Source organism: Ostrinia nubilalis, chromosome 1, assembly GCF_963855985.1.
Source record: "Ostrinia nubilalis chromosome 1, ilOstNubi1.1, whole genome shotgun sequence".
In the NCBI taxonomy this organism is placed as follows: Eukaryota; Metazoa; Arthropoda; class Insecta; order Lepidoptera; family Crambidae; genus Ostrinia; species Ostrinia nubilalis.
Genome location: NC_087088.1, coordinates 14,800,903 through 14,828,893, shown reverse-complemented (window position 1 = coordinate 14,828,893; position 27,991 = coordinate 14,800,903). Strand labels below are relative to the sequence as shown.

Here is a 27,991-nt window from a genome sequence, read left to right as displayed (position 1 = left end):
GAACCATAATTGAAGCATTCATAAACACTCAAAAAAAAATCTAACTCAAAAATGCTTTATTAACGTCTTGTGAAACTTGATAAACTTTAAGCATTTGACAAAGTATCGCCGTCATTATTGTTTTGAATTTTACTTTAATTTTATCGCGCATCTTGGCGACTTTTTTTTTATTTTATCAAAAGGTTGTTTTAAAAATAACGCTGTCACAATACTCTGACTAAGTTTATTGTTCGAGATTAACGATATTCTCAGGAAATATTTTTAAGTTAAAAATTACTTTTGTATTTTTTGTTTCATGTCAATGATTCTGCCAGACTGTTCCTTTTATTGTCATCCTGATGTATTTGGTCATAATTTATTTAAAAAACCTTATTATTAAACGCATAAAGTACCTATTCATAATATTACTCTGCCTTCCAAAGAAACCACCTGATCCTTACGCACGACATTTTGTTATGTATTGCCTGGACTAGAGACTAAACGTTAGAAATGTCTTTCTAGATCTTGCATGGGGACCATCAATCTATGGTACTGCCCCATTTAACAATCGTTCTCGATTCGAATCCGGCACCATTAGACTGACAATGGGAGCACGAGGTTTCACACTGAGCGGACAATGGCGTAGAAAACGAGATCTGTGGAAAAATCGCAAAGCGACGGAGACGCAGGCGCAGTATCGTGTCATAGCGAATAAATAGCGTAGAGGCACATTCATACAGAAACAGATGTATGATTAATGTCATAAAAGTTAGTAGAATTCAATTAATCAACCATTTTGGTGTGTATGGTAGAGCTAAGAAAAAAAATGTTAAAAACTATGGTTCTATAAGGACATTAAATCTATAGCAAAGGTTGCATTTTAAACATCAATAACTTGTATGGTCCCAACCTTTTAAACCTTTAATTAAGTTGAAATTCACCTTTTTGACCTTTAATCAAGGCCGTAACGTTCAGATTAAATATGCTCTTGAATGCATTGTCTGCTAAAGGGTTATAGATACGATAAAATACCCTAATCCATTGAGACATCGATGACTAAGATCAAATCAAACGTAGTAAAAAACGTGATTTTACCTGCCATATGGATTCCCCTTTACCAAGTGCACACAATCGGACGGAGAAATATCGCGGGTCGCGTTCAAATGCATAACGTTATCTGTGAACAGAAAAATAGTCCATTAGTGTTGTGACATTTATCAACACGCCTTAAACGTTTAGTGATGCGCGTTGAATATCGTGGTAGCCATCAAGCGCAATGAATAAAGATACAACCATTACTAACTTGGATTCTCAAGCGATTGAAAAACTTATGTTCGATAAAATGTTTACTAATTTGATTACAAATTGAATTGGATGCTATCCACTGATAACAGAGCGGGTGAAGTTATCTTATGTAGCTGTTTGACACAAAACGTTTCCAGATAGTAAACGACTCTATATTTTTTTATTTCTATAAGATTTCTCACTTTCAATGGCTTACAAAGAATTTGATTAATCGTACATTCGTCATCATGTATGAAAGTGTACATTATTATAACGTATAGGAAGTATATTCCTAGCACTTCATCATCATCCGCATCAAAATAATTAACATTGAATCGGAGTATGATATACAATCATCAACACCCAAATGGCATTACAATGATCTCTATTTCCAAAGACACAAAGGGGAAATAAGATTAGTACAGTAATGCAAAGAGGATTGCATTCTAATTGCTGATACAGTTGCCTTCAGCTGCGCCCGCGCATACGACTAACAATACGCCGACCTCCAAAATTATCATTAACGCTAACGAATGTATGAAATTAAAATTTACAATAAGAGTTCTCACGCGAAGACTTAGCTAAAACCTTTAATCAGAAAATTATAAAACAACATGTTTTATAAGGTTTTTTCTGACGTCTTTTAGCCAGAAGTTTATCATTTACTAGAAAAAATTAGCTACACCTAGGCATATTATATTTAAACACGATGTAGATATTATTATGATATATTATGTTGTCTTAGTTTGTTAGTAGATATCAAAATAGGACGCGTACTATTTGTATTAGAAATTAATATTAAATCCACCATTGCCTTTGGAAAATTAGGGTAGGTCGTTCTCCATAATGATTGATGTTCTTTACGTTGAAGTTTACCCTCATTGATTTGAGGAAATGGATTCTGAACTTCTAACCAGGTAGTGATTAATTTCCATCCCAAGACCTTTTTTCTCATGGATTTAAAAACCACAGCACCTTATTTAGAAGACCATCATTAAAATCATCCAAGTTTTGGCAAGAAACATCTCAATTGCTGCAACAAAACACAAATTAAGTTTGTATTTGGCAACACTGTTTCTACGTCATCAACGCCACAGTCCATGAATGGTTTAATTGCATTAATTCCGTCTCTATTGGGTGTGACGATAAAAAATATTGATGCAAACCGATAATTTGAGACGACCTTAAAAGCAGGATCATCTGTGTCTGTGGGTAATTGGTTAGTGTTTTGAGGAGTTGTGTGGAGCTGGACTGGTTTCTTAGAGTTCTGTACCTACTCGAAGGAGGGACCTATTATAATTAATAATTATTAATTCACCGTTATCTCTGTCTGTCAGCTATTTCATAAAATATAGGTACGATAATAATGATGAAGGTACCTAATTACCTAGTTAGTTCAAATTTTCACAAAATGTATATTTCTGTTACACCTCGACACAAGTGACACCTCGGCATTATGCTGAGTAAATAATAAACCTTTCGGGACTCTTACCCAAATACAGGGTTTTTGAGATTTCGTTTCTTCAACAATTTTTCAAATAAGCATAAAAATTTACGATGTCAAATCTTTAACAAGAATACGGAACCCTTCATTTTCGAGTCCGACTCACACTTCCACACATAATGCAAGGTGATCGACCAATCGTCGGCCAGGTGTAATGACATCCAGATCGCTTCCGGATCGAACAGATGATGATTGCTCCTACTTAATTGGTCTGCACGTACTGGCACTATGTTATTCGATAATTAACTTAGTATCGATAAACTTTAACTTTTTTATAGTTACTTTAGAAATTCATAACACACTTTCATTTGATGCTACCTAAACTTTACAATTCAATTGTCAATTTAGCAACAATAGATAAAATGCGGAACCTAATTTTATATCAAATTACGCATCTGATTCAATTCTCATAGGATGCAACCGCATCTTTTCTCAGTAGCCGCCATTGTGGCATCTCATTCCACTTTAGCCATAAAGAAAATTTCTAATCCAAGCCATATTGCCGAGTTAGCAACAATCCAACCAATATTGGTTTTGTTCAAATCATGGGAAAGAAACCGCACAGCTAGATTCCCTTGATTTTCCAGCCCGGATAAGATCCATTCCTAGATTTTCTAGTGGTTACGCGGTCTGGTCACTGTTTATCGCCATGAGGAACTAAAATAAATCTATTGGCCAACAAAACTAATGTTCTCTGTGTAGAAATCGTGACACTTTACTGGGGACCAGAAGGTTAGGAGATATTAACTAAAAACGTTTACTCCGTGGTCGGTGGGTTTATCGGCTGATTTGTTATTTTCACCTCTTTTGACCTTCCACGTATCCTACCGAATGGATGCTTTATTACGATTGCGTTAAATTAATGATTGAAGTGTATGAGCTTTCATAACATTAGTATCGATAAGATCGGCATTACTGGGTCTAATAAGTGATTCCTATTGTGCAGCGTACACATGGAGTTAAGATAATTCACGCGCATTACAAATGTACAATGAAATATCTGTTTTATTTTTCATACCTAATAAAAATTTGTGCCTACATTATTACCACATTGGCATTAAATTTAATTACTAAGGGCCTATTTTCCTGTATTATTTTGGGACCACCGACCACGCCACATACGCACCGGAAATTACAACGCATCATCCTCAATAAAATCGATTCCGAATGCTTCTCGATTCTCAATAAAGACACACCCTAACGTTATCGATAATCTCGTGTATCACTCTTTGTATCCGTTGCATTGTGAACACATTCGCATGCCATTGCGATTTCGTTTTCGATTCGAAGGTCAATAGACTCGTGACTGTGTCAAAGCTTAGGGCGGATGCAGATATGATACATTTAATTGTAGCATTGACGTTTAGCGTTTATTTTATTGCCATTTACACTATTGCGTTTTCATCTGATCTCTCGCTCTCTGATCTGGTCAAAATTTTTAAGCCTTTGGCTTACTGCCGGAGTTAATGCTTTAAGACAAAATAAATCCATGGAACTGCTAATGTGTATGCGACTATGCATGTATAAAAGCTATCATCTATAATATATTTATTTTGGACGAAAATTTATCAATTTTTTGGAGCTTCCGTAACCAACTCGCTTCGCAGTCAATGCTTATTAAAAACTGTCTCTGTTTTTTCTGTTTGCTGCATTTATTTTGCAGTTAGCTGCTAAAAACAGTATCTTGTGATTCAGTTGAGAAGGCACCATTTCTCCATAATCCATTACTTCGGAATTCGGATTCAAAAAATAATTTGAGTTTAGAAAAATCGTGACTGTCGTTATGCAAAATAGCGCGAGCCAATAATAGGAAGCGAACGATTGAAATGCGAAAGCGATCCAATATCGCACAAATTGAGCTCCAAAATCACTGATGTTACCATTCTAAGTTTCTGTCCCTTACATAAGATATTGGAAGGCGAACAATGACCTAAATATACATTGTGTTCAGTCTGAATGATACTTATGTACAGTCGACGGCAAATCATACTAAACATTTTTTTTTGCGAAATAGCATTTATTAAAACTGCAAAGTTGCCATATTTTCTAATTACTTTGATGTTCTTTTGTCTGCAAATAAGAGTTACGCTAAGATATCTATTTGGGTCCTACTGACGGATCACTCTTTAAAAATAGAAAACACATGAAAATGTCACCTGTCATTCAGGGGATAACCTGATTATAATTTCAACATTTCAGTGGTTATTTTATTTTCCCATTGTTTTGTAATTCGTCATTTGGACGCCAACAGGCGACATGACCCTACAGCTACACATAATCGAGTAGTAGAGTGGTTATTTATAGAAAAAAAAAAAAAAAAAAAACACTTACTTACTAGTGTTTGAGCATTATTTTTTATGTCGTTGATGATCTAGTCACATATCAACGGCCTAGATTGTTTTATTGTTTCTCCGATAACATTTCTTGTGTTGTTTCGTCCATCCACGCGATATTTATTCATACCCACATTGTGAATAGACCCACGTATTTTTCACGGCATAGAAGTAATCGCCGTATCAGTGGTCTCTTTAATTTGTATGCCGGTCATTGGCCACAGTGTAAATAGGCGCAGTAATACTATTTTGTGGTAAGGACATTGACACTCGAGTAGGTATCTGAAGTTTGATCTATTTGGCGTAACTGAACAACGGGCATTTAATGACCAAGCAAATATCATCAAAATGTAATAAATATAATATCATTAAGTGTAATGTAATAATAAATACTTAAATAAAATAATGATGCTTAGGTAAAAAAAAAAACTTATGCTTCAAGTTATGTAGAGTCAGTTTCATTTAGATATTTTTTGTAAGCTGAACACTAAGTTCAGCTATTTCATCCCTCAAATGCTGAAATGATTGAGAGACAGGTACTGAAGCTCGAAGTCTTCATGAAATTATTAGAGCTGCTGTCCCAACTAAGTTGTAGGTACTTTACTATGGTTTTTTGGCGTCGTCTCGTTGTTTATACGGAGTGGTCTTTCTGTATTATTTTTGTTGTGCATCGAGTAAACTAATCTGGATTCTAATCCCGTTGGGGCATGTCGTCTGCGGTATTTCCAGACGACATCTTTTAAAGTAGAGATGTGCGAAATGTTTATATCTGTCCATAACATCACTGTTTAAAGTTAATATTAACTTTGGTCAGTTTTATTGTCTGAGAAGTTTCCTATGCAATGGTAACACACGGCTTAAAATCTAAGTCCAAGTTTAAAATAATGCCTACGTAAGTTAAAGATGTAGTTTTAGTTAGACTGTCCCTCCGTAATGTCTTTAAAACTAGGCATGGCAAAGTCAATACAAGCAAAAATCAATAAAGCATATTAAAAATCGTTTTGATATGACCTTGCTGTAAATATAATTGAAACCATTGGTTCTTAAGTTATAATAATTGCTATAAAACATTTAATATGTCTCGTACAATATTTTGTCATACCGCACTCCACGAAAGCAATTTATTTAATTTTAAGCTATTAGCCCAACTTCCTAATTCAAACTTAAAACCAGTCGCCCGTACTTCAATTGTTTAAGTTACATTCCGGCGATTTATAGACAGATTATCATAATCACTGCCTTCCATTCAACTAATAATTACAATCAAAGGCGTTCGTAATTAGGGTAGCTCAGTAATTGGCTATTGCTTTTGGAGTTGCTCAATTTATTATGGTTTAGCTCGATCATGCTCGGTAATTAATGCAGGATGTATTCAAACATTTAGGACAATCGATTAGTTAGAGCAATCGATTATTATCTATGACTTGATATGAGGCATATAAAGCAAGGCTTTCTTAAAGCTTTCTCCATACCTTTGTTCCACTTGTCAACAGTGTTTGTACTGGAAATAAAGCTTCTGATAATTTTGACCATTGAGAATAATTTTCTCCGACTTACTTCATTCAGCCTTTAGTGAGGTCTAATTTAATGATGGTTAAGTATTTCGAGTAGTACATGATTCTACAGAAGATGCAGAGGTGGGAATAGTCCTATACATAATAATGGTCATAAAATAATAGGAGGTTTCTGGCTGAAATAATACAATGGTGAACGCCGTTGGGTTTTGGGAACTTTTCTGAAATGGGTAGTTGAGCAGCTTATAAAAGGACTAAAGAATCGAAAACTATAAATGAAAAACTAAAGAATGTTATAAGTAGGTGCGTATTTACATAACTATAAATCAATTATGTAAGTTGTGCAAATATTGAACTGTTTTTATGAGACATAATTTGGCTCTATTTGGTGATGAAATATATAGCCACGATAAAATTGCTTTAGAAACTTTTATTGCTGTAGTTCGAACTGCCATTTAAAGGCAACTATAAAAAGATGGGATCCTCATAAAATGATTCAATTAATCGTTTGGCTAAATAATATGCGTTTTTGTTTCGTCTTATAATGTCTGTTTATGGAATAATCTACGAACGACCTCACGATTCTTTGTTCTTGAAGCTTATTTACAATAATAAACACAAGTAATAAAAATCTAGAAATGTAGAATGATCTTAACTTTGTTGGTTATACTGAACCTAAAAATTAAACATGTGGTTACCTTACCTACAATAAACTATATTTAAAATGAAGACTTCCTCGTAGCTTCTTCTGCGACGCAAAACCAATAAACTTTTAAAAAAGGCTGGCATTTTCCTTCTTAGCAATAGGTTGGTACATTATTGTTCGGAAGGAGAAAGCAGTTTTCTGGAAGGCACACCGCACAATAGAGTTCCAAAATTAATTTTATTTTAATACTTCAATTAATACTAATTGACACAACATTGTAACTTAAAGACCCATAAAAATTACGTGAAAACTTTGTAATATCCAAACAATTGTCTGTAATAGTTCTGCCTTCGTTTATGCACATTTAGTGCGAGATGAAATAATGACGTTCGGTCCCTAAACGGCTAATAACCATAGGTTGAGTCGTGAACAGGTCTGATTGCCATCCGATCTGAGCATCACGACTCCACTCATGCTGCTCCAAGTTGCAACACGGATAAATGTTGCCAATTGTGAACGGTCGGTGTTGGGACCTTATGGTGCAGTTTGTTAATTTTGTACGGGTAATTTAGTTGCTTTGAACGTTATCAAATCTGGGGGCACGGCAGTGCCCCCGCCAAGTCGAGCGCGAAGCAAACACTGCCGTACCATCCTTTACTGGAACCATTTCGCCGCATTTTCAGGCCCCTATTTGAGAACCTCTGGATAAGACCAGAACGCTGAAATTTTCGTTATCTAGTAAGCTATAATCACAGACTTAAAATCCAAAATTTCAAGTCTGTAGGTCATTTAGTTTCGAAGTTAAGCGAAAGCAAAGTTTCGCATTTATGACACTCACTCACTGATGATCATCAAAATAGAACTAGTACTTCCCATAAACTCAGAGAGCTGAAATTTGGTACAGAGTTAGGGTTTAATGGCCACATTAAGGGAAAACTATAAAAACTAGGAAAATCGAAGATCTGGAGTAACACCATAATTCATAATCAATACTACTAGCGCCACACCGGCATCGTGGTGTTCGCCTGTACCGCTCACCGCTAGATGGCGCTAGCACTTTGAGCGTCGATTTTCTGCACCGCGGTGTCCAGATTTTTTTTCCTTTCTAGACCCCCCCGTCGATTAAGTTGAATGTTGTGTAATTTATTTACATTTCGTTTATTTCGTTTATTATATCGTAAGGTTCGCTAAGGTTAAGGTTATGATATTAAAACCATTCTGATTCATTGTCCATTTTAAAGGTCGTTGAGTTTATTTGTGTTTAACTGTTTAATATCGTAAAAAAATGTCGATAATATTTAAAGACGACGACGTTAAATAATTATGCCACATTCTACAAAAAGGAGTGAAATCCCACCAAAAACATTCTGTAAAAAACTAGCCAAGTCTCGATGGAGCTGCTTGTTTATCTCTAAAAAGTAATGAAATCTAGACAAAGTCGTGCCAAGTCTATGGTTCCTTCCTGCGATTTCTTTATTATTATAGTTAATGTTGTGTGACTTGGCCGTTGAACAATCTTTATTAAGATAATCATACATAAGTATTATTGAAATACGCAGCTTTATTAAGCCTACAATTGACTGGTTATTGAATCAACGTTTTCCAAGTGGCAATTTTCCATCATCAATGGATAGCGGTTCTGGCGACAGATTGGTGCAATGGTGTCATAGAGCACCTGGTTTTGTACACTTCAACGGCCAAGTCACACAACATTAACTATAATAATAAAGAAATCGCAGGAAGGAACCATAGACTTGGCACGACTTTGTCTAGATTTCATTACTTTTTAGAGATAAACAAGCAGCTCCATCGAGACTTGGCTAGTTTTTTACAGAATGTTTTTGGTGGGATACATTTTACTTTGCAACTATTAAGGACTATTATTTTATTATTTAGGGCATGTACGTGTCATGAACAAAAAAAACACGGAGAGGCTATACTTATCTGTCAAATAAATTGCTTTAAATCTCACACCGAATAGAAATAGATAATGTCACCGAAATTCACGCTTTATTTCTTAAAAAAATATATATATTCAAAGACTTTAATTACCCTATAATTATTATGCTCTTTTTTGACATAATAGCCATTATTGTACGGACGACGGCACGTCAACGTAACCACTGTGGGTTCTTGTGCAGTTGTAATAGGGGCGAGTTTGCAACAAAAATGGGTAGCCTGATGTGCTGTCGTGTGTACGTTCTAGTTCTCACTATAACATTTTCTAATCAAACCTTCTCTTCCACAGTCCAAAGACCCATGGACATCAAGAACCGGCCTCGCATCCCGATCCCGGATGAAGACCCGTACAGCATTGCCAGTTCAAACGCCAACGGCTCAGGGTCGAGCGGCAGTTCAGGCGGCTACGGCCACAACGGCCACGGCGTGGTCGCGGCTACGAGGGAGCAGCTGATGATGCAGATGGGCCAGAGGAGAGGTGATAAGCCTCCCAAGCTGCCGCCTAGGGAGAATGGCTACGGGCCCGCTGATATTCCCAAGGTCTGTGTAGTTGCTGTTTTATGACATAAGTAAAAGGGAAATAAATGAATACCTTTACATTTTACACAGCGCCATCTAGTCCTAACATTTTGATAGAACTTTTATCTCAAGAGAAGAAAGTTACAAACGTGACAGCTTTAATTTCGAAGTCGCTTAACGGAGCGAAAAAAAAAAACAAAATTACACCGGTGTGAAGCGATTTCGGAATCATAACTGTAGTGTTTGTAACATTGTCTAGGCCCCCTGATTTGATAGCATTTGTTTATCAGTTAATGTGACTAGAATCCTACGCATATAGGACTAGCATCTATCCATTTCAAGCTATTTAGGAACCGACGCATAGGATGTCCTGCATCAGTGATAAATGTCATATAGAACTAAAACTTAAAATGGAGTATCTTCTTAAAATAATGCGATCAAATTATTATAGTACACTCTCGTGTGTGTAATCACGTTACGCCAATACCACAGCCTATAGCATAATAAAAGCCTCATTTAATTCCCATAACATATCATTTAATCGAACTATAACTATCATAATAAAACAATTGACCTGCATTGTCCTCGCATTTGAAAATCTTTCAACATTATCGACCATTTTGACTATTACGCCATGACGTTTATCGTTACAAATCTAATAAAGCAATTTTTATATTATGTAAGTAATTCCGAGGGGCTAATCATAAGGCAATTTTTGCCACAGGCCACTGGTAATTCAATTTTCAACACATTTGAAGCGAGCCTGCTTTGCCCTTCATATACGCGTAATAGACACAGATTCAGTAAGTACAAACACTATAAAACGATACAGAATGTGTATAGTAGTCCCTTAGACACACACACACACACACTGTGAGAAAGAGAGATATTTCATCTCTTCTGCCGTCTGAGCTATAAAAACTAATTTTAAAACCCTGCTGTCAACTTCAAGAGACAAAGGCATTTGATTTTTATTGGCTCTGAAATGGCACTGAAATTAATACAGTCATTTGAGTTCGTGAAAAAGTGACGTCATAGGTTCCGTTTGCTCTACATAATTTTATGGACTATTTTTTGGACAGGCACTTTATGACAGCTTATACAGTAAGTCAATGAAGAATGTTCACTAATTTTGTTTTTTAGCTTTCTGTATTCTCTGTTAAAAATAAAAAATACACATGAAAGAATTATTTCGATACGTCAATTAGTTTCCAAGATATTGAATTTTAAAGTTGCGGGCGGCGGCCGGCCCGCCATTTTATGCGCGTGACGTCATAGTATAGCGACTGGCTCCAATTTGTATGGGTGGAATCTTGCAAGCTGAATTAAGACCCACTTCCGGACAACCGATTAAGCTGAAATTTCGCATACACATGTAATTTGGATGACCATGCAATATTATGATGACATGGAGCTGATCTGAAGATGGAGCTGGAAGGTGGCCATAGGAACTCCATAATAAAACGACTTAACTCTATCGAGTTTGGGCTCGTTCGTTTTGTATTGACGAGTACTTCAATTCTATATAGTAATCAGGGTCTGATGATGGAGCTAGAAGGTACTTTGCAATAAAACGACACAATCGCATCAAGTTTGGATTTGGTTCAATTTTAATTTCTGTGATGGGTCTGGGTGTTAATATGTATAATATGTATGTATTTACAAAAAAAAATGTATATAAGTATGTTTATATCCGTTTTCTAGTGAGCGGACACTGTGAATGTACGTCACGCGGGGTCACGTGACCGTCGGCGGGACTCGATATTTAAGCGAACTTTGAATGCCTATAAAATCATAACTACTTGGTATTTTTGAATGAAATAAAACAAATGTATTTGTATATGTAAAAGCTTAAATGTAACAAAGGTTTCAAGTGATTTTGCATACCTAGTAACATTCTCAATTGTGATACGAGACTACTGCTCTTTCCCCAGTTTTGACATTGACTTTAATAACGACACCTGATTCAATTCACTCGCATCTGAACAATGCAAACTTGATTTCATACAAGCCACTTGCAATTCGATACACATCGAATGCGGTTTGGATTCCCCGAGTAATTTGTTGCAAGTGAAAATTGCATTGTGCATTACAACGTCATTACTGCATGCATTAAGGTCCGGAAGAAAAAAGGCGAGGTCCCGAAATAAATTGAGGAAATAAAATGGTTTGGGTAATAAATTATGCTATTTGACGATATTCGTATGGGAAAAGAGGTACTTAATTTGATTATAAGTAGGTATTGTTTTGTAACAAATCAATTTTATTGACGATCATTAATACCCACAGTCATGAACGTTTGTAGTACTTGTAAGAGCCATATTATGTGGAAGTTTGCTTGTATACCAACTTTGAAACAATAAAGTTAGCATTTTAAAACTTTATAAATAAAAAATAATATAATATTCCAATGATATCAGTTCCCCAAAAGCTGCATTGATTTGCTAAATAAAGACATTTCAACAAAAAATATTAATATTACTTGCTAATATTATTAACATTTGGCATGTCATTGTCTATCTACTTCAATGTAAGAGCAAGTTTACAAAAACTTGTCATTCTAACTTTCTATACAACTGGCGGAGTCGAATCAAAGCAACACCATAAGTGGAACTAAAATTTCACTTGCCCAGTCGCACATCCAGAGATTTACAGCAATTTACGTTTCACTTTTTCTTTTACTATAATTGATGCAATTTTAAAAATAATAGCAAGCCTTATTTGTTCCACACTTTTTTCCGCCATCTTAATTTGATTTTGAAATAAAAATGCACGAGCGAATAGGAGGTTGAAATGAGAAGCAAAATTAAAGTTACATGGAGGTTGAAATAGTGTTGACTGAGTTGGTTCTGACGCCTTCGTCTCATATTTGCCATTGTTGTCTCGTAACGCTGACACAGTACAGTCAGCGTCAAATAGTTTATGACACCCAAAGTAACCAAAAAGTTGAGAACACAACCGAAACAAAACCGCACTGTATGTAACAAATATAACAACGTGTTGCGAACTTTTTGACTAAGTACTTTGGGTGTCACGAACTATTTGACGCTGACTGTACATACAAATTATAATGTATAGCCTGACCAGGAACATAAAAACCCTCGCCATGTTGCGGAAAACTAATGGTACTAATTTCTTTTAATGGCAACAGTAACTGAAAACTTCATTGTCATGTCACCTTGCATGTCAGTCTATTGCTGTCAAAGTGTAAACAAACTTTATTTTAAATGTGCGCAATAGATTTTGTGAATTAAATTGCTAAAATCTTTTTATAGTCGTGAAAGAAAAGTGGTTTACAATGTGTTAAAGTATTTGTCGAAGAGAAATACTAAGGGTTCGGACAATATTTTCATTGAATAATGTTTCCGACAAAGGTTGTCAAATTGACTGACATGTTTATCGCATAGTACAGTCCTCTATGAAAATTAGCTGTGGTTTATTTGAACTACCTATTTTAAAAAAATTTGTCACTTTCTAAGTGTTGGTATTTATGGAATTGGGAAAGAAGTACCGAGTTTGAAGCGTTCATGAGCAAACATTGCAGTTGAATATTCAAGTTCTGAATTTGATTATTGATGAATAATAAAATAAATCCTACTAGCTCGATTGATGGTTTCATTTAATTTATTTAAACCAGGTTACCTATAATAATATTTTTTCGTTAATTTATGAAAATATCAAATTAGCCCGTAATCCTGAATCCTGATACATAAAGTTAGCCTATTAATTTAACACAGGTACGACTGTACTCAGTGTTGCACTATCAAATGCAATTGACGCGCCTCTATGCCAGGGTTTTTATGTTCCTGGTCAGGCTATAGTAAATATTGCGTAATGAGGAGTTAATTAAGTACCTTTGACGTTTAAGAACTCAGTTTAATTTTGCATTGACTATGACGTAAGTTATTAAGACCAATCGTAAGTCCCAAAAGACTCTTCAATAAAGTATTTCCAAGATCCCCATTTGTCAACCGCAAGCTAACAACTGCATTTGATAAAATAAATGCAATATATTAATGATAAAATGCAATTTATGCAGATTGAATCCCTTAACGTAATCGGATTTAGAGTGAATGATCACTTCTTTCGCTTAGCGGTCGATGAACAGGAAAAATGTTTCCGAAAACGCTTAGCTAAAGATCGCAAAATCCATTGATGTGAGTGAGACATTTATCTTGACAAGGGTACAAAATAATCGGGGAAGTAACTAATAATATACCTAAGTCTGTTAACAGAGTTCTTCCTAAGCTTAGTTTGGTATTTTTTACATTTACTTAACGCTTTTATATTTTCATTCTTAACTTAGATAAATAAAAGTCCTGTGAGTTGATAAAAGCAGAGGCAACACGAAAGGGTTAAGAAGTGACAAATTTTAGACATTATCACACATTAATCACATAAAAAAATATGTAAAACGATCCCCACCTACTCTCACATTGTCTGCATTACTAATTGATTTGACATTAAAATATCTGAACGGATGTTATAAAATATTTATTGCCCAAGTTATTCGGAATTCGTTACCAGGACGGGTTACGATAGCTGATGGATCAACAATACCGCCCGATGGACTGAAATTAGTATTCTAATCTCATATGTCACCGACAGATGTTATGTAAATCATCGCTAAATTGATCCTTACTGGACTATCGAGATTAGTTCACCGGTTCAGATTTAATACGTAATCTTGTTTTATGTAACATTTGAAATGCTGTCGATTTCTGATACTTATCAATAGGAGTCGTTGTTTAAAATTGAACTACTTTACATCTTGATATCGATTTTTGTTTTGAAGTATGAATTAGATAAGTGTCAAGATTTTTCAGTAAACTATTCTCTGTTACCTTACGCAATAATAACTGGAAAATGAGTTAAACATCGATTCTTGAATATTATTCTTTGTTAAGGAGGTTTTATTCGTAGCAAGGTTCTAAGGACTCCCATTCCTTTGATATAGTGTGAACTAGACTTTTCAAAGACGCGATAGTGACGTGCCAATATCTCGCTTCAATCTCACCTCCGAGATAAATATCGATATTCGATATCGATATTTCTTATTCGTTTACGCAAAGCGCCATCGAGGCGGCTGCAGTTATACAAATGAACAATGTCCTTTGTATGTCTTTTACTTACAATTTCTATATCGGCAGATTTAGTACAGAGGGCATTGATAAAAGACGTTCTATTTTTAACCCTATTGAATATAACACTTTCATATTTTGAATTGCGAAGTATTTCCATTTAAGTCTGCTTCTATTTGTATTTTGTTTACAATATAGCGAATAGTAAAAAAAAAACTCTAGAAACCCTAATGCTTACAGCTTTATTCCGTACTAAACTGTGTTCGTGCGTACGCACCGTTGTAGTTTAAGATTTTATTCACACCCTATATCTATCGCAATGTAATTTAGTGTAAAAAGGGAAATACAGGGTGGCGCTAATAATTCGCGCTGGTGTGATAAGATCCACCTACTATATGAGCTTGCAGATGCGATCGGATCTTGTGCTAAAAGATTGTACTGCGCCTACGCATTTTATTGTAACTCCATTTTTTGTTTTTAGAAAAGACTTCTAGCTAGAGACTGGTGTTCGTTTGTTTTTAAACATTAGTCGACCCTAGTCATAATTTATCAAATTATTTTGTAAGATTGTATAAACACAAATAAAATTAACATAGGTATAAACTATAAGGTTAGGACTCAGAAGGATGCAGTTTTAAATCTCTCTAGAGGCAAATATTTGTAGTGATTGCACGAACATATATACACTCGCGAGCAAAAGTATGGAATCACTTACATGAAGTTGTTTCCACGCGATCTTGTGTACTAACGAATTTGTTAGTAACAAAAAAAGTGACACCATTTTAAAGACTACATTTTTAACTTTAAATTGATACCAAATTCATTTAAATCACACCAGTATTTAAAAAGATATCGCGGCTGATGTGAAGAAGTAAGGAAAAAGACATGTATCAACTGTTTGATACGTCGCGAGTTGCGGCCCATTTACCCCCTATAAAAGCACGTGTTTTCGGATTTTTGCTTTCACGCGTTGATCCATACACATCTCAGCTTCTTTTGACACTTTACCTGGGATTCTACACCTTCAGAAGCAACACAAATCCTTGCACTATTGCAAGAAGGGCTCAGCCAGCGGGCTGTCGCATGTCAGCTCCACATAAGCCAGTCCTGGGTTTCGAAAGTTTTAAGACGCTTTCGAGAGACTAGTGGCTTTATCCTGAGACTAAGTTCTGAACAGCGCCGGTGCACATCGCAGAAGGATGACCGTTTTTTCATGTCAACCTCTCTATGAAATCGTCATTTGACTGGTATCGACGTCCAGCAAGAGCTCAGAAATGTTCGTAGGATAACTGTTAGCGTGTGGACAGTTTGTCTAAGATATAAGCAATAGAATTTGACTTCAAAAAGGCCTGCCACAGGCTCGAAACTGACGGCAGGTCACCGATAAGCACGCTTTCAATTTGCTCGTACACATCTCGATGGGAAGTCAAGCAAGCCACCCCCATAAGCCACTGTTTCAGCGAACCAGCACTGCACAAATCGCTCCCCAGGCTGCCTATAGACCCGACCTCTTCAACTGCTGCACTGCTGCAAACACAGTCTGCATTCATCGAAGAACAAAACTAGCCTCCATTACTCGCCTTCCCATCAAAATAAGTGCGAGTTAATTGAAAGCGTGCTTGTCGGTGACCTGCCGTCAGTTTCGAGCCTGTGGCAGGCTTTTTTGGAGTCAAATTCTATTGCTTATATCTTAGACAATCTGTCCACACGCTAACAGCTATCCTAGGAACATTTCTGAGCTCTTGCTGGACGTCGATACCACTCAAATGATGATTTCATAGAGAGGTTGACATGAAAAATCGGTCATCCCTCTGCGATATGCACCGGCGCTGTTCAGAACTTGGTCTCGGGATAAAGCCACCAGTCTCCCGAAAGCGTCTTAAAACTTTCGAAACCCAGGACTGGCTTATGTGGAGCTGACGTGCGACAGCCCGCTAGTTGAGCCCTTCTTGCAATAGTGCAACGATTTGTGCTGCTTCTGTAGGTGTAGAATCCCATGTAAAGTGTCAAAAAAAGCAGAGATGTGTATGGATCAACGTGTGAAAGCAAAAATCCGAAAACAGGTGTTTTTATAGGGGGTAAGTAGGCCGCAACTCGCGACGTATCAAACAGTTGATACATGTCTTTTTCCTTACTTCTTCACATCAGCCGGGATATCTTTTTAAATACTGGTGTGATTTAAATGAATTTGGTATCAATTTAAAGGTAAAAGTTTAATCTTTAAAATGGTGCCACTTTTTTTGTTACTAACAAATTCGTTAGTACACAAGATCGCGTGGAAACAACTTCATGTTAGTGATTCCATAGTTTTGCTCGCGAGTGTATTTCAAACGTATTATAGCTACAATCTATAAATGACTTATTTGTTGTTTCAAATTATATACGTGTGTAATTGTATTTTTATATCTCCATTTCAGCCGGACTATGACGACATAGAGGAGAACGGGCGCGTCCCAACGCAGTTCCCGAGGGGCAAATCTGACAAGGGCAAAGACAATAAGAAATATGGTAAGTTAATATTATTGCCAAATTTTAAGTCCATTTGAGGCATTCTTCTTCTTCTTAGTCGGGCACTCTTGTCAGAGTGTTCGTGGTTGCGCTGACGAGGTTCACGGTGGGGTGTTCGATGTCATCTCCGAGAGTAGCTCTCCTGGTGATGTGCTTCCATTTATGTCGGTTAGAGGATTAATTATTATTAAATATGGCTAGCCCTACTTCTAAGAAATAGACTTATAAAAACTTAGTAATCAATACCTTAGAGATTTAACCAGGAATGAAGTTTTCAAAATCAAAAGAACCGTGCCTCAAGTAAACAGTTATTTTTAGAACCATCTAAAAATAAACCCCAACGAAAGCGAAAGTAAAAGCAAACCGAAAAAAATTCAAAACGTACTCAACAATTGCAGCATTAATTACAAGGCGACTATAAATTGTCCCGCGCAGGAGTCGAACCTTGAACAGTATGCCCGCCGTCGGCTATTACAGTATATTTAAGGCGGCGCACGCGTCTAAAATGGCATCGCCTATGTTTGGGCATTACGCCTCAATAAATACTTGCCTTAATGAAACTTGTTTTAAAAAGTTCAGTTTAATTCGTTTAAGTTATTTCACTAATTGAAAGCAGAGGAATTATAAATTTAAGAAAACTAGACGTATTTACTGCTAAAGGTATACAATTAAAATGAAGCACCTACTATTCATACACATAGAATTAAGAAAAAAATAGAATATCCCAAAAAACCCAAACAAAACTTTACCAAACTAAAAAAGTTACTATGGGAAGTGAGAGTAAGTACCTACACAAAAAATATAACCTTACTTAAGGATACTAAGTATCAACATTTTTACTCCCTATAAATCATTGCTTATTTTTATTTTACCATCACCTAAGGTGCTAGTAACCATTTTAATATTTTGTCCAACACTTTAATCTTACGGGATGGTAAATTGCTGACATTTGCCGGATGGACATTAAAAGGTCTTCTTTCAGGATTATCTGTTTAAATAGCCTCTCGAATAGCAATTCTTGGCTTATCAAAGGAATCTGTCGTGTATTAACCTGTATAGCGCGTGTAAGGCTGACACCTGCCAGTTGCCCCGGATTTATGGTGGCCGACTGAAGTGAACAAGGCGAAGTGTGAACATTATATCAATATCAGTGTTGGGCCGACAGATCATCATTTATAAATACACGTCCAGCGTTCAGATTTACCGCCCTCGGGGTAAAATATTGGAATAGAGAATAAGGGGATGACACATGGGAATATGTAGATTTTGGTAATTGTCTTCAGAATATAAAATTAAAATTCATAAAATTCATTTATTTTTGCAAATAGGCTTTAAAAAAGCGCTTTTACACGTCCCAATATTAACCCTACCACTGCTTCGGGACAATAAATGGGCCAGTGCTGAGAAGAAGCAGCGCAAGAAACTCAGTCACTATTGTCAGCCTAGCCTATATAGTAGGTATTTCCTAATAAGTATTAATATTCTAAGTCCAAACACGAAAAACTTATTACGTGTCTTTTTACATTTATCAACCCTGTATGTAAAACACTGTATTCTATTAGGAAAACATTATAGAATTCAGTTGAAATATTTTGACACCTTCATATAAGAAAGAACAGGGGATTGAGAAGCATAAATTCATAAGATGTTTAATTTTGTCCGGAGTATAAGTAGGTATAGTTAAGATTTTTTTGCTGTAGTGGGTAGGACCTATTACTTATTTGAAAAACCGCATGTGTGATAGGGCTCTTACTTAAACGCGAAATTCACATTCAGCCCAGAAAAGCTTTTACGCGGTCTGATAAGGCACAAAAGGCGTTCTATAAATTTTGTTAAAGTACCTTTTTGAATTTATACGTTTTAATATACTCGATAACATTGAAAACTCTGAAATATGATTGCTTCAAGAAAGAAACGCGAGCGGCAAAATCAAAAGGTGTAAGATTTGTCGGTCACTAGATCCTGGGGAAAAAGGTTCTTAAGGATAGTAGAAAGAATCGAGAAAATGTAAACAAAGTGTTGCATGATATCCAATGCGTTCTAGTACCTAATCATAAAAGGTGTTGCAATGAGTGGTTATAAAACAAATCAAGCGTGGCTATTATGACATTTGATCCTGATTGAAATCTATGTAGAGCTTGTTGTAATAGTGTCCAAAGTGTTGACTCTACCTAGGGGCAAATGTTTCCAGTCACGTTTATCGTTTCTCAATTCAGTATGTATGATCGAGTGTGACGTTTCTAGTTCACTTCACTATGCCTGTTTGAAGACCGTCGCATTTCATTCATCAATTAAGTGATGGTTGAAGGTCACAAACTGGTGAAATATTTTTTTATAAAATCCCAATTAAGAAAACAAAGGACTTCATAATTTTTATTTCGTTCATAATTCAAATAATGCTTTTTGATAATCAATTGATAAAAAAAATGCCTTCAAAGTTAATAAAACATTTTTTTGAAAAGCTACGTACACAACACGAAATTTAGCTATAATTTCAAAACCACACAAAACCAATTGTGATTTTTGGGACTTCATAAATTTACAGCGCTGCATCTCCTGTATAATCTGAATTCACGCGCAGGATTTATTAGTTTCAGCTTATATCGTCTGTCATCATAGCAACACTATTCAGTGCAGAGGTTACACCGAGACAATGCTCCGGTGTCGCAACCTCGTTGGCATTTCGGCATATCCTTGATATTTGGATTGGCGGTATTTGGAACGTAGGACGAGGAACGTGCACGCGTGTTGTGAGTGTGCGCAGCAACACGATTAACATTTTGCCGCGTTAATGCCACTGGGGTTCCCCAAGGATCTACTCTAGGTCCACATTTATTAAGGGTCAAATCTAGTGTTTAGTTTTAATTTAAATTAATTTTACGAGAGCGAGCAAGGGAAATCTAATTTATTTAATAATTTAATTAACTGTCAATTAATTCATATCAAATGAATAAGTTAATTCAAGAAATAAGGGTAAATCATGGGTGTTCCAAAATAATTTTCATTTTTCAGAGTGCATTAAGTGACACAGTTAAATTCCAGAATATTTAAAAATCGTTTTGTAATAATATTTTTCATACATATTTTCCGTCCCATCACAATAATATTTTGACTGTAAAAAATAATTAACTTTCCGTGCAACTTTGTTTCAGATGACCCGTACTACTGCGGTCTGCGCGCCCGCGTGCCCAACTTCGTAAAGACGAACGGGGCCAAAGTTCTGCCAGCGATGACTGAGCGGCTGACCCTCAAGGAGGCGCCGATGCCCGTTCCCAGCAAGCGCTACAGCGTGGCCCACGCCCACCCTGGCCCCTTCCCGCCACACATGGCCCCTTTCGCCCACGCTCCCATGCCCCCCGCGGCGCTCTGGCACGCTCGCTCCTACGAGAGCGGAATCGGTGCGTACGAAAGACCCCCCAGAAAGGAAAAGCTCATGTACCAATTCTATCCTAACAGGGACCAACGGCTGCGACCGATCGTCATCCAGCAACCGCGCTAGGTGTACATAAGATTAACCCCGCACTAAAATCACACCGCCTCGGCGCGGAATCTCCGCTCCAATCTTGGTATTTAAACTTTCCGTATTTCAAACGCTTAGCTTGGTAGCACTTTCTGCCTGTAGCTGGTATCTTAACTCACTTATCTTCACTTCTACACTTCTGTGTTCACTTACTACTACAATCTTCTGATACTGTTCTTTCCTAGTTCTCTTATGTCTGCGCATCCCAATCTTTCAGCATTGCAAGCTTTGCTATGAATGGTAGTGTTAGTAGTCCTTTGAATTCTATCGAATGTTCTATTGAAACTTTTTCCTTAAACACCTTTGACCGTAGTTTCTGATTTACCCAGATTAAGATCGTACGTTTGACGAATAACACATCGACAGTGAATACAATCGCTGCAACGTTTCCGTATATGAACAAGCCACTGCGATTGTACAGGCAGGCGTTACCACTTGGATGAAGCATCACACCATTGATTTATCTAAGATGTGCCCTTGCCCTTTAACCTAAGACGGAAGAATAAATTCACTGATTAGGTTTAAAAGATCGTACATCGCGCACATAATAAAATTGGAGCTTAAAAAGTATTAACGTATAATGCATACGCAAATTTGAAAAGTTTAACGCTAAGCAAAGGCACACCTGTATAAATCATTGGCTCCCACTCACGCACGACTAACGGACACAATCTTGCAGATGGAGATCACTATGACCCATACGCGATATACGGCAGACTACCCATGCCTGGCCGCGGCTTCCCGCCTCCACCGGCACCCAACGCTCGCCACATGTTCATCGGAGAATGGGACTAAACCCCATCAATTGCACTGGAGAATACCACTAAAAACCACGAGACCAATCTATGACATAATCTAAAAAATATAAATTATTATCGAGACAATTGTCTGAAGAAATTTTAGAATCTGTAGCTTGATTGATTATCTCAAAGGTTGACCTTGTGATTGGTTTTACTGAATATGGTCACATCGATGTTAAACTTTCGAGTTTTCTAACAAATCGACGTAGCGATATTCAGACAGTATGTCCTGACATGTAAATATAACACAGTTGTAAATTATTAGTCAAATCGTTTTCTGTTTATCGATTTCAAAGCAGCTTTTGACAATGTATCACTCAAAAATCGCTTTGAAGAGAAAACGAATTGAACTGGGCAATGCTGTATAATTACGAATTTAGTTTTTAAAACCATCGCAGACTTTAACTTGTGTAGTTTTTGTTGATAAGATTGAAGTTTGTAAGACGCGAATTTTACCATTTTGATACATGATTAGAATTAAGTATTTAAGATATTGTGTGTTTTAAATAATCACTGCCACTTTCGACGATATCAGTGTGTTCATACCTACTTGATTTTGTTTATTAAGGTTTTTCTTTCTTAATATTTAAGGTGTCAATCCTAGTCAATACAGGGTTGGGAATGATTTATTAGGAACTAGTAAATGTTGAAATCCAAATTCGTGCAGTGTTCTCACACCTTCTGTCTTTTTTATTTTCATTTATTTAAAAGAAATAAAAGATGTTACAGAGAACACACAGAGTAAATTAATACTGTAACATCACATAGAAAACGTCTTGTGACATAAATAATGTAATTTATGTTTAATAGTATTTTCAATTGACTAGCAACAACTTTGGAATTTTCCGTGTAAATACCAAGTTTTATTTCAAATTGTTTCATAGTTAAGGAGTTATTTTGTATGTTTATTAATAAGTACCTTACAAGTCTTTGTCACAACATAAGTTAAATGTAATCACATACATGTGTAGTTGTTATAGACAGCAATAATATAAACTTAGTACCTAAGATAAATAAGCTCTTTTGTAAATATATTCGAGTATAATCATTTTATTATAAAAAACAGTGTATCACTTTAATATGTTACAATATCTTTTAATACTCAATTACGTGTAATGGATATTTAGTTGTGTACAATTAATAATAATAATTTGTATGTAATTTATTGTAAAAGATTTTTTATATAATGTATATGTCACATTTTTATTTTTGTACTTTTAATACAACGATAAAATGTGGTTAATTTGAGCTTGTTAAAAAAATTATGTTTCTTAAAGGGACTATTATTCTTTTAACAGTAGTCTTTTTTGGAAAAATATAATGTGGTTATATTTTTATAAACAGCAGTAAATAATGTACATTCAAAATTGTATATTCGGAGGTGCTACGCAGGTTACCATTGTAGCTTTTTACGACTATGCTAAAATAGAATACATGAAATAAAGGATTTATAAATTGAGTCGTCGTCAGGTGATAAAATTGCTCTTGTTTTGAATTTTCCAAATATTTTTTCGAAGGTTTTAGACAATTACAACATTAAAATTTGGTCTAGACTCTCTTTCTTCTTTAGTCTTGGAACTGTCGAGACGTTAGATTCGTTCTAAATTACTTAAATAAAGGTCATTGTTGTTAAATTAAATAATTATTTGTATTATTATTTAGAGTTTAATAGCAGTTTTGTACACTTATATAACGAATATACTAGTATAAACATTAAAAATACTTATCAACATCCTAAATGTATTATGTAACGCAGGGTGTTGGATAATGAGTAACCTATTTTAAGGAAACGTGTATGGATAAATACAATAATTTTGTAATTAAATGCTTTATTATTTCAAATCCTTGACAAAAATTTATTCGTTCATCAAGATAGAAAACCTTAGGAAAGGTTTTTTATAATGAGGATCAGTACTGTTGTAGAAAATTCAATAAAACTAGTATCTACGTTAATCTTTAAGACATAAGAAAGATATATCTTTTTGAATTATCCAAATCGGATCATTATTTACGAAGATATTAAGTAATAAACATAGGCCGTTTTTGCCGCTAAAAGTCAACGTACGCAGGGCCGCGTGACGTCACTATATCCGAATCGAGCGCAGCCGGCGTACTATTGGGATGGAAAATATTTTTTTCCAGCTAAACTATCAGTTTTAGAAAAAAACTTTTAATAACATTTATTCATCAAAATAAAGTAACCTTTCGACCAGTAATTTTAGGGGGGGTAAATCATACCCAACTTCTGGCCGAGGGGAAGTCATGCCCAGCTTATGACCTGGGGAGAGGAGGGGGGTGGGGACCGCCCATGGGAACGGCGAATAGATAGGTAGGTACGTAGGTTTAACTCAGAAAAACTAAATAACAGGTAGGTATTGCGTGTACATCGAAATGATCTTCATAGCAATGTCTTGTAGCCTAGGCAGAGTGTATCTGCCTCAGCTATACCTACCTTATTGTTAGAAGTAAATAAATTAATACTTATACATTTTTATATTTTACTTGGAAGAAGACAACACTTATGAACACTTTATTTGAATAAATCGCCAAATATACCACCGCGGAGACCCCAATCGCGTCTCTGCGTTCCATTGAATCGTATGAGCGTATGGATTTTTTGCGTTATTTTTCACAATTTCTATTTTTAAAAATTACCTATCGATAGCTTACTTTATTCTGATGAATAAATGTCATTACAAGTTTTGCTCTAAAACTGATAGTTTGGCTAGAAAAAAATATTTTCTATCCACGCAGTACGCCGGCAGCGTTCGGATCGGATATAGTGACGTCATCGTCCCCGCGCCGGGCGGTCAGTGAACTTTTTTAGTAATTTGGCCATAACTTCGTCAATCTTTGTCGTAGAACAAAAATTTTTGGACTGTGTATTAAGGATTTCTTAGCCCCATAAATCTGCATTCACAGCTAAAAATCGAAATGATCCTCATTGCCTTCACCAATCCAATATTTAATGAGATATCTAATATACGCCCTTGCATCTTTTAGTTCCTCATGATCCGATTCTCTATCAGAAAACAGATCTCTGCAATGCGACGATTGACTGATAATTTTGGCTGGCGATTCATAGGACAAGTCTTCTAGGACACTCAATCTGCTCCATGGATCCATGTCACCATTTACGAATACAACGTGACTCACGTTAGGCTTCAAACCTCCATACAATTTATTGCTATCTCTAACGCCTCTGTCAACTCTTTCTTCATTAAAGTCTGGCCCAAACAACTTGGTACACATCCTGTAGTAAAATTCTACCGGAATGTTTTTAGTAAACGGCTGGTCATCAGAAGACCCAGTTTGAAAGTAACCGAACTCGGTGCAAGTCTGATAGATCCAAGCAGTCAACCAATCAATGCTCCTAATACTTCGAAGTAAAGTTGCTCTCACAATAATCCTTGATGACTCCAGGATTACCATACTGGGCTCGATACATAAATTGGGAGGCCTTCTCCATGAAGAAAAGTTCCCTATTTTCCGATTTGCTCATATCACAACTATCGCAAATATTCTCTTCAACTTTTAACGTTTCGATTCCGTCGTCACTCTGAAAAAGTTTTTCATATCTTGAAAACATTGCAGCAATTTTGTCCCAACAGCCGGCAGGTCCGTATTGTTCGAAGTCATCGCTAACAGTTTCTAGGTATTCGTAGAAATCTTTTTTCGCTAAAACGGGCGCACTGCTTGCTATTGCTGCATCCACTAGTTCAGGGTACAATAATTTCATCCACGCAGCTAAATTTCCAGAATACGATCCACCAACTACGACTACTTTCGATGATTTAAATTTAGGCATTGATTTAATTAACTTCAATAATCTGGCTGAGTCAGCAAGTGCTTGTTTAGCGCTCAGATACGCCAAATTTTCTGAAGTGAAATTTTGAAACGGCTTACTTTTCCCATAGTACCTGTGTTCGGATGCAAACATAGCTCCATTCGTCTCGTTTGCTAGATCGTACATTATGCCGGTCTTCAAGAAAACAGGACTTGCTGGACCCTCGCCGCCCAAGAATAAATATATGGGCTTCTTTGGTTTCCACATGTCATGTCTTTGAAAATACCTCATTTTCCATGTCCGTGTATCAATAGGATCAAAGTGGTTTACGGGTTGTCTCATCCAACTCGTTTTAACAGCTGATGTGTCGAAATTTACTAGCGATTCGTTCATTTCTGTCGCTATATATTCAAATTCGTTGCCGAAACTGTGAAACGAAAGGCCATTTGTACGGCCAGTGTTGAACAATACAACTGCCAAACACAGAAACAGCATAGTCGATGAGTGCACTTGGTAATCAGAAATGATTTCACGTAACGGGTGCTCAGCTCTAGTATTTAACCTCACTGAAAACTCGGCGTAAGCTTCTTATCACGGTTAGTTTTCACACTCAGCTTCCACACTTGAATGTAGCCTAAGTAGCTAGAACACAAAAAGTAACCGAAATTATACAGATTTTAATTACAGGCAATCTGAGTAATGTTGGCCATCAGTACAACAATAGCTCAAAACATATTGTGAATTTATTATTTTTTTAAAGTTTTTTTGAGTTAAAGATACAAAGGGTAAGCTTCAATTTATTGAAATAACTAAAATCAAAGTGATTAAAACTACTACCTACTTAAATTAGCAATTGTATTTTGAACATATATAAATTATATGCCAATGACCAAAGTTAACCAATTTGTATATTAAATTTAATTTCTTTATTTTACCTAACCACCAGAGGCTAATTTTTTAACAGATGATAGTTTAATTTTGAATGCAGAAATGTTCGTAAAATCATGGGTAAAATAAAACACCCACCAGAATTGCGAGCGGATACACAAGGTTTATATACCGAGTCGAGTCATTCAATTCACGTGGAACAGCACACGTCACTAAGGGGAGAAAGGGGCACTTATCAAAATGGCCTATTTTTCTTTTAACATTTGTTGATTATAGAAATGTTCGTAAACATCCACCAAAATTAAAATAATATTTTAAAAAATTACGAGCGGATACCTTGATAAACTTCGTATTAACACACTCTTCTTTTTGCTTGTTACTAGCACTATGTTGGAACCTTACTAATGATAATATTCATAAAAATTTTAGTGAATGGTGTATAAGTACCAACTTATTCTGTGTATGTGCCTAAGTACATAAAGTAGTTCTGGTTACGAACTTTTTTTTGTGATTAAGAGTAGGTAGGCTAATCTGGTGTAAGCGATGCCATTTTTGAGTTGACATCAAAATCTACGTAGATTTTAATTAGCACTTACCTATTTCAATAAATAAATTTAAATGGAAATTATATTAATGTATTAAATAAAATTAAATTGAATATTATATACCTACTATTAAATTATTATGTAAAATGTTTGCATGCTTTTATAAAGTAGATTTTGACGAACAAACCATTTTAAGAACACCTTAATGTATTTACTCAATCAAAATTGAAGCAAATAAATTTATTTCATTTCATATTAAATTTTCATTTCATTTCAAATAAATGTCTTTAAAAATAACATTATGTAGGTAGCTACTTCATTTTTTTTGTTGTGTGTTAGTAAAATAAAAGACACCGAGTATGATAAATACTTTATTTGCAATGGAATTTCGAATTTTGTATTTTATGCGGGTAAACCTCATTCTGACGTAAGTGAACAGTGGGTCTAGTCAAAATGCCATCGCAAACCAATGTGAAGTTTTCACTAATGTCAGTCGCCGCGTCACCAGTGATTCGATTCGATCGGAAAATGGCAGCCAAAATGCACATTGAACCACCAACGACGCGGCGATATAAAAGTTCATTCAAAATCGAATAAAAGTTAAAAAATGTCTATGACTTTGCGATTGTTTTTACTTTTTCTAGCTTTTTTTTTTTAAATTAGTTTCTTCCTTCTTTCTGCTCTCTGTTTACGTCTATGCTTCGCTGTCAAACTAGCTGTCAAAACGACATCGCGATACGGATTTGTCAAAACAGCCTTAGGGTGGGTTGCACCATCTTAGTTTAACTTTGACAAACGTCTAAAATCTGTCAAACTCCATACAAAAAACACCGGTTAACGTCATAGTTACGTTTAAAGTTAGGTGGTGCAACTCACCCTATTGGTTTTCGATCGAATCCAAGCTTATCACCGGGGTTTTAGTAATCGCAATGAAAATGGCGGGTGTTGCGATTCGATTCGATTTTGATTGAGTCTTTAATGCATGTTGGCTAAGCCTTTGTATGGGAAATTTCAAACCAGTCTTTCGATTATCGATAGGTAGGGCTTTGCGATTCGATTTTTTGCCGTTTGACTAAGCCTTTTTTGTTATCGACCTCTTTTGCGATTTGTTTATTTGTTTGCGA

General features: G+C 35.8%; 1 protein-coding gene and 1 pseudogene across 4 annotated transcripts in view; one reads left to right on the top strand and one right to left on the bottom strand.

The window, feature by feature from the left end:
• LOC135073795 (uncharacterized) overlaps nucleotides 1-23,472 on the top strand; it is a 222,019-nt gene extending 198,547 nt beyond the window's left edge. For 3 of the 4 annotated variants that reach the window (XM_063967977.1, XM_063968000.1, XM_063967986.1), the window contains 4 exons: nucleotides 9,509-9,759; nucleotides 17,237-17,327; nucleotides 20,480-20,725; nucleotides 21,527-23,472. In XM_063967977.1, coding sequence (XP_063824047.1) covers nucleotides 9,509-9,759; nucleotides 17,237-17,327; nucleotides 20,480-20,725; nucleotides 21,527-21,642 — 704 coding nt within the window. In that variant the 3' untranslated portion in view covers nucleotides 21,643-23,472. Of the gene's footprint in view, nucleotides 1-9,508; nucleotides 9,760-17,236; nucleotides 17,328-20,479; nucleotides 20,894-21,526 lie in introns of all 4 variants that reach the window. The other variant, XR_010257711.1, reaches the window with a different exon arrangement.
• Nucleotides 23,473-24,569: 1,097 nt separating this feature from the next.
• On the bottom strand, nucleotides 24,570-26,089 carry LOC135071245 (putative serine protease K12H4.7; annotated as a pseudogene).
• Between the last annotated feature and the right edge of the window lie 1,902 nt (nucleotides 26,090-27,991).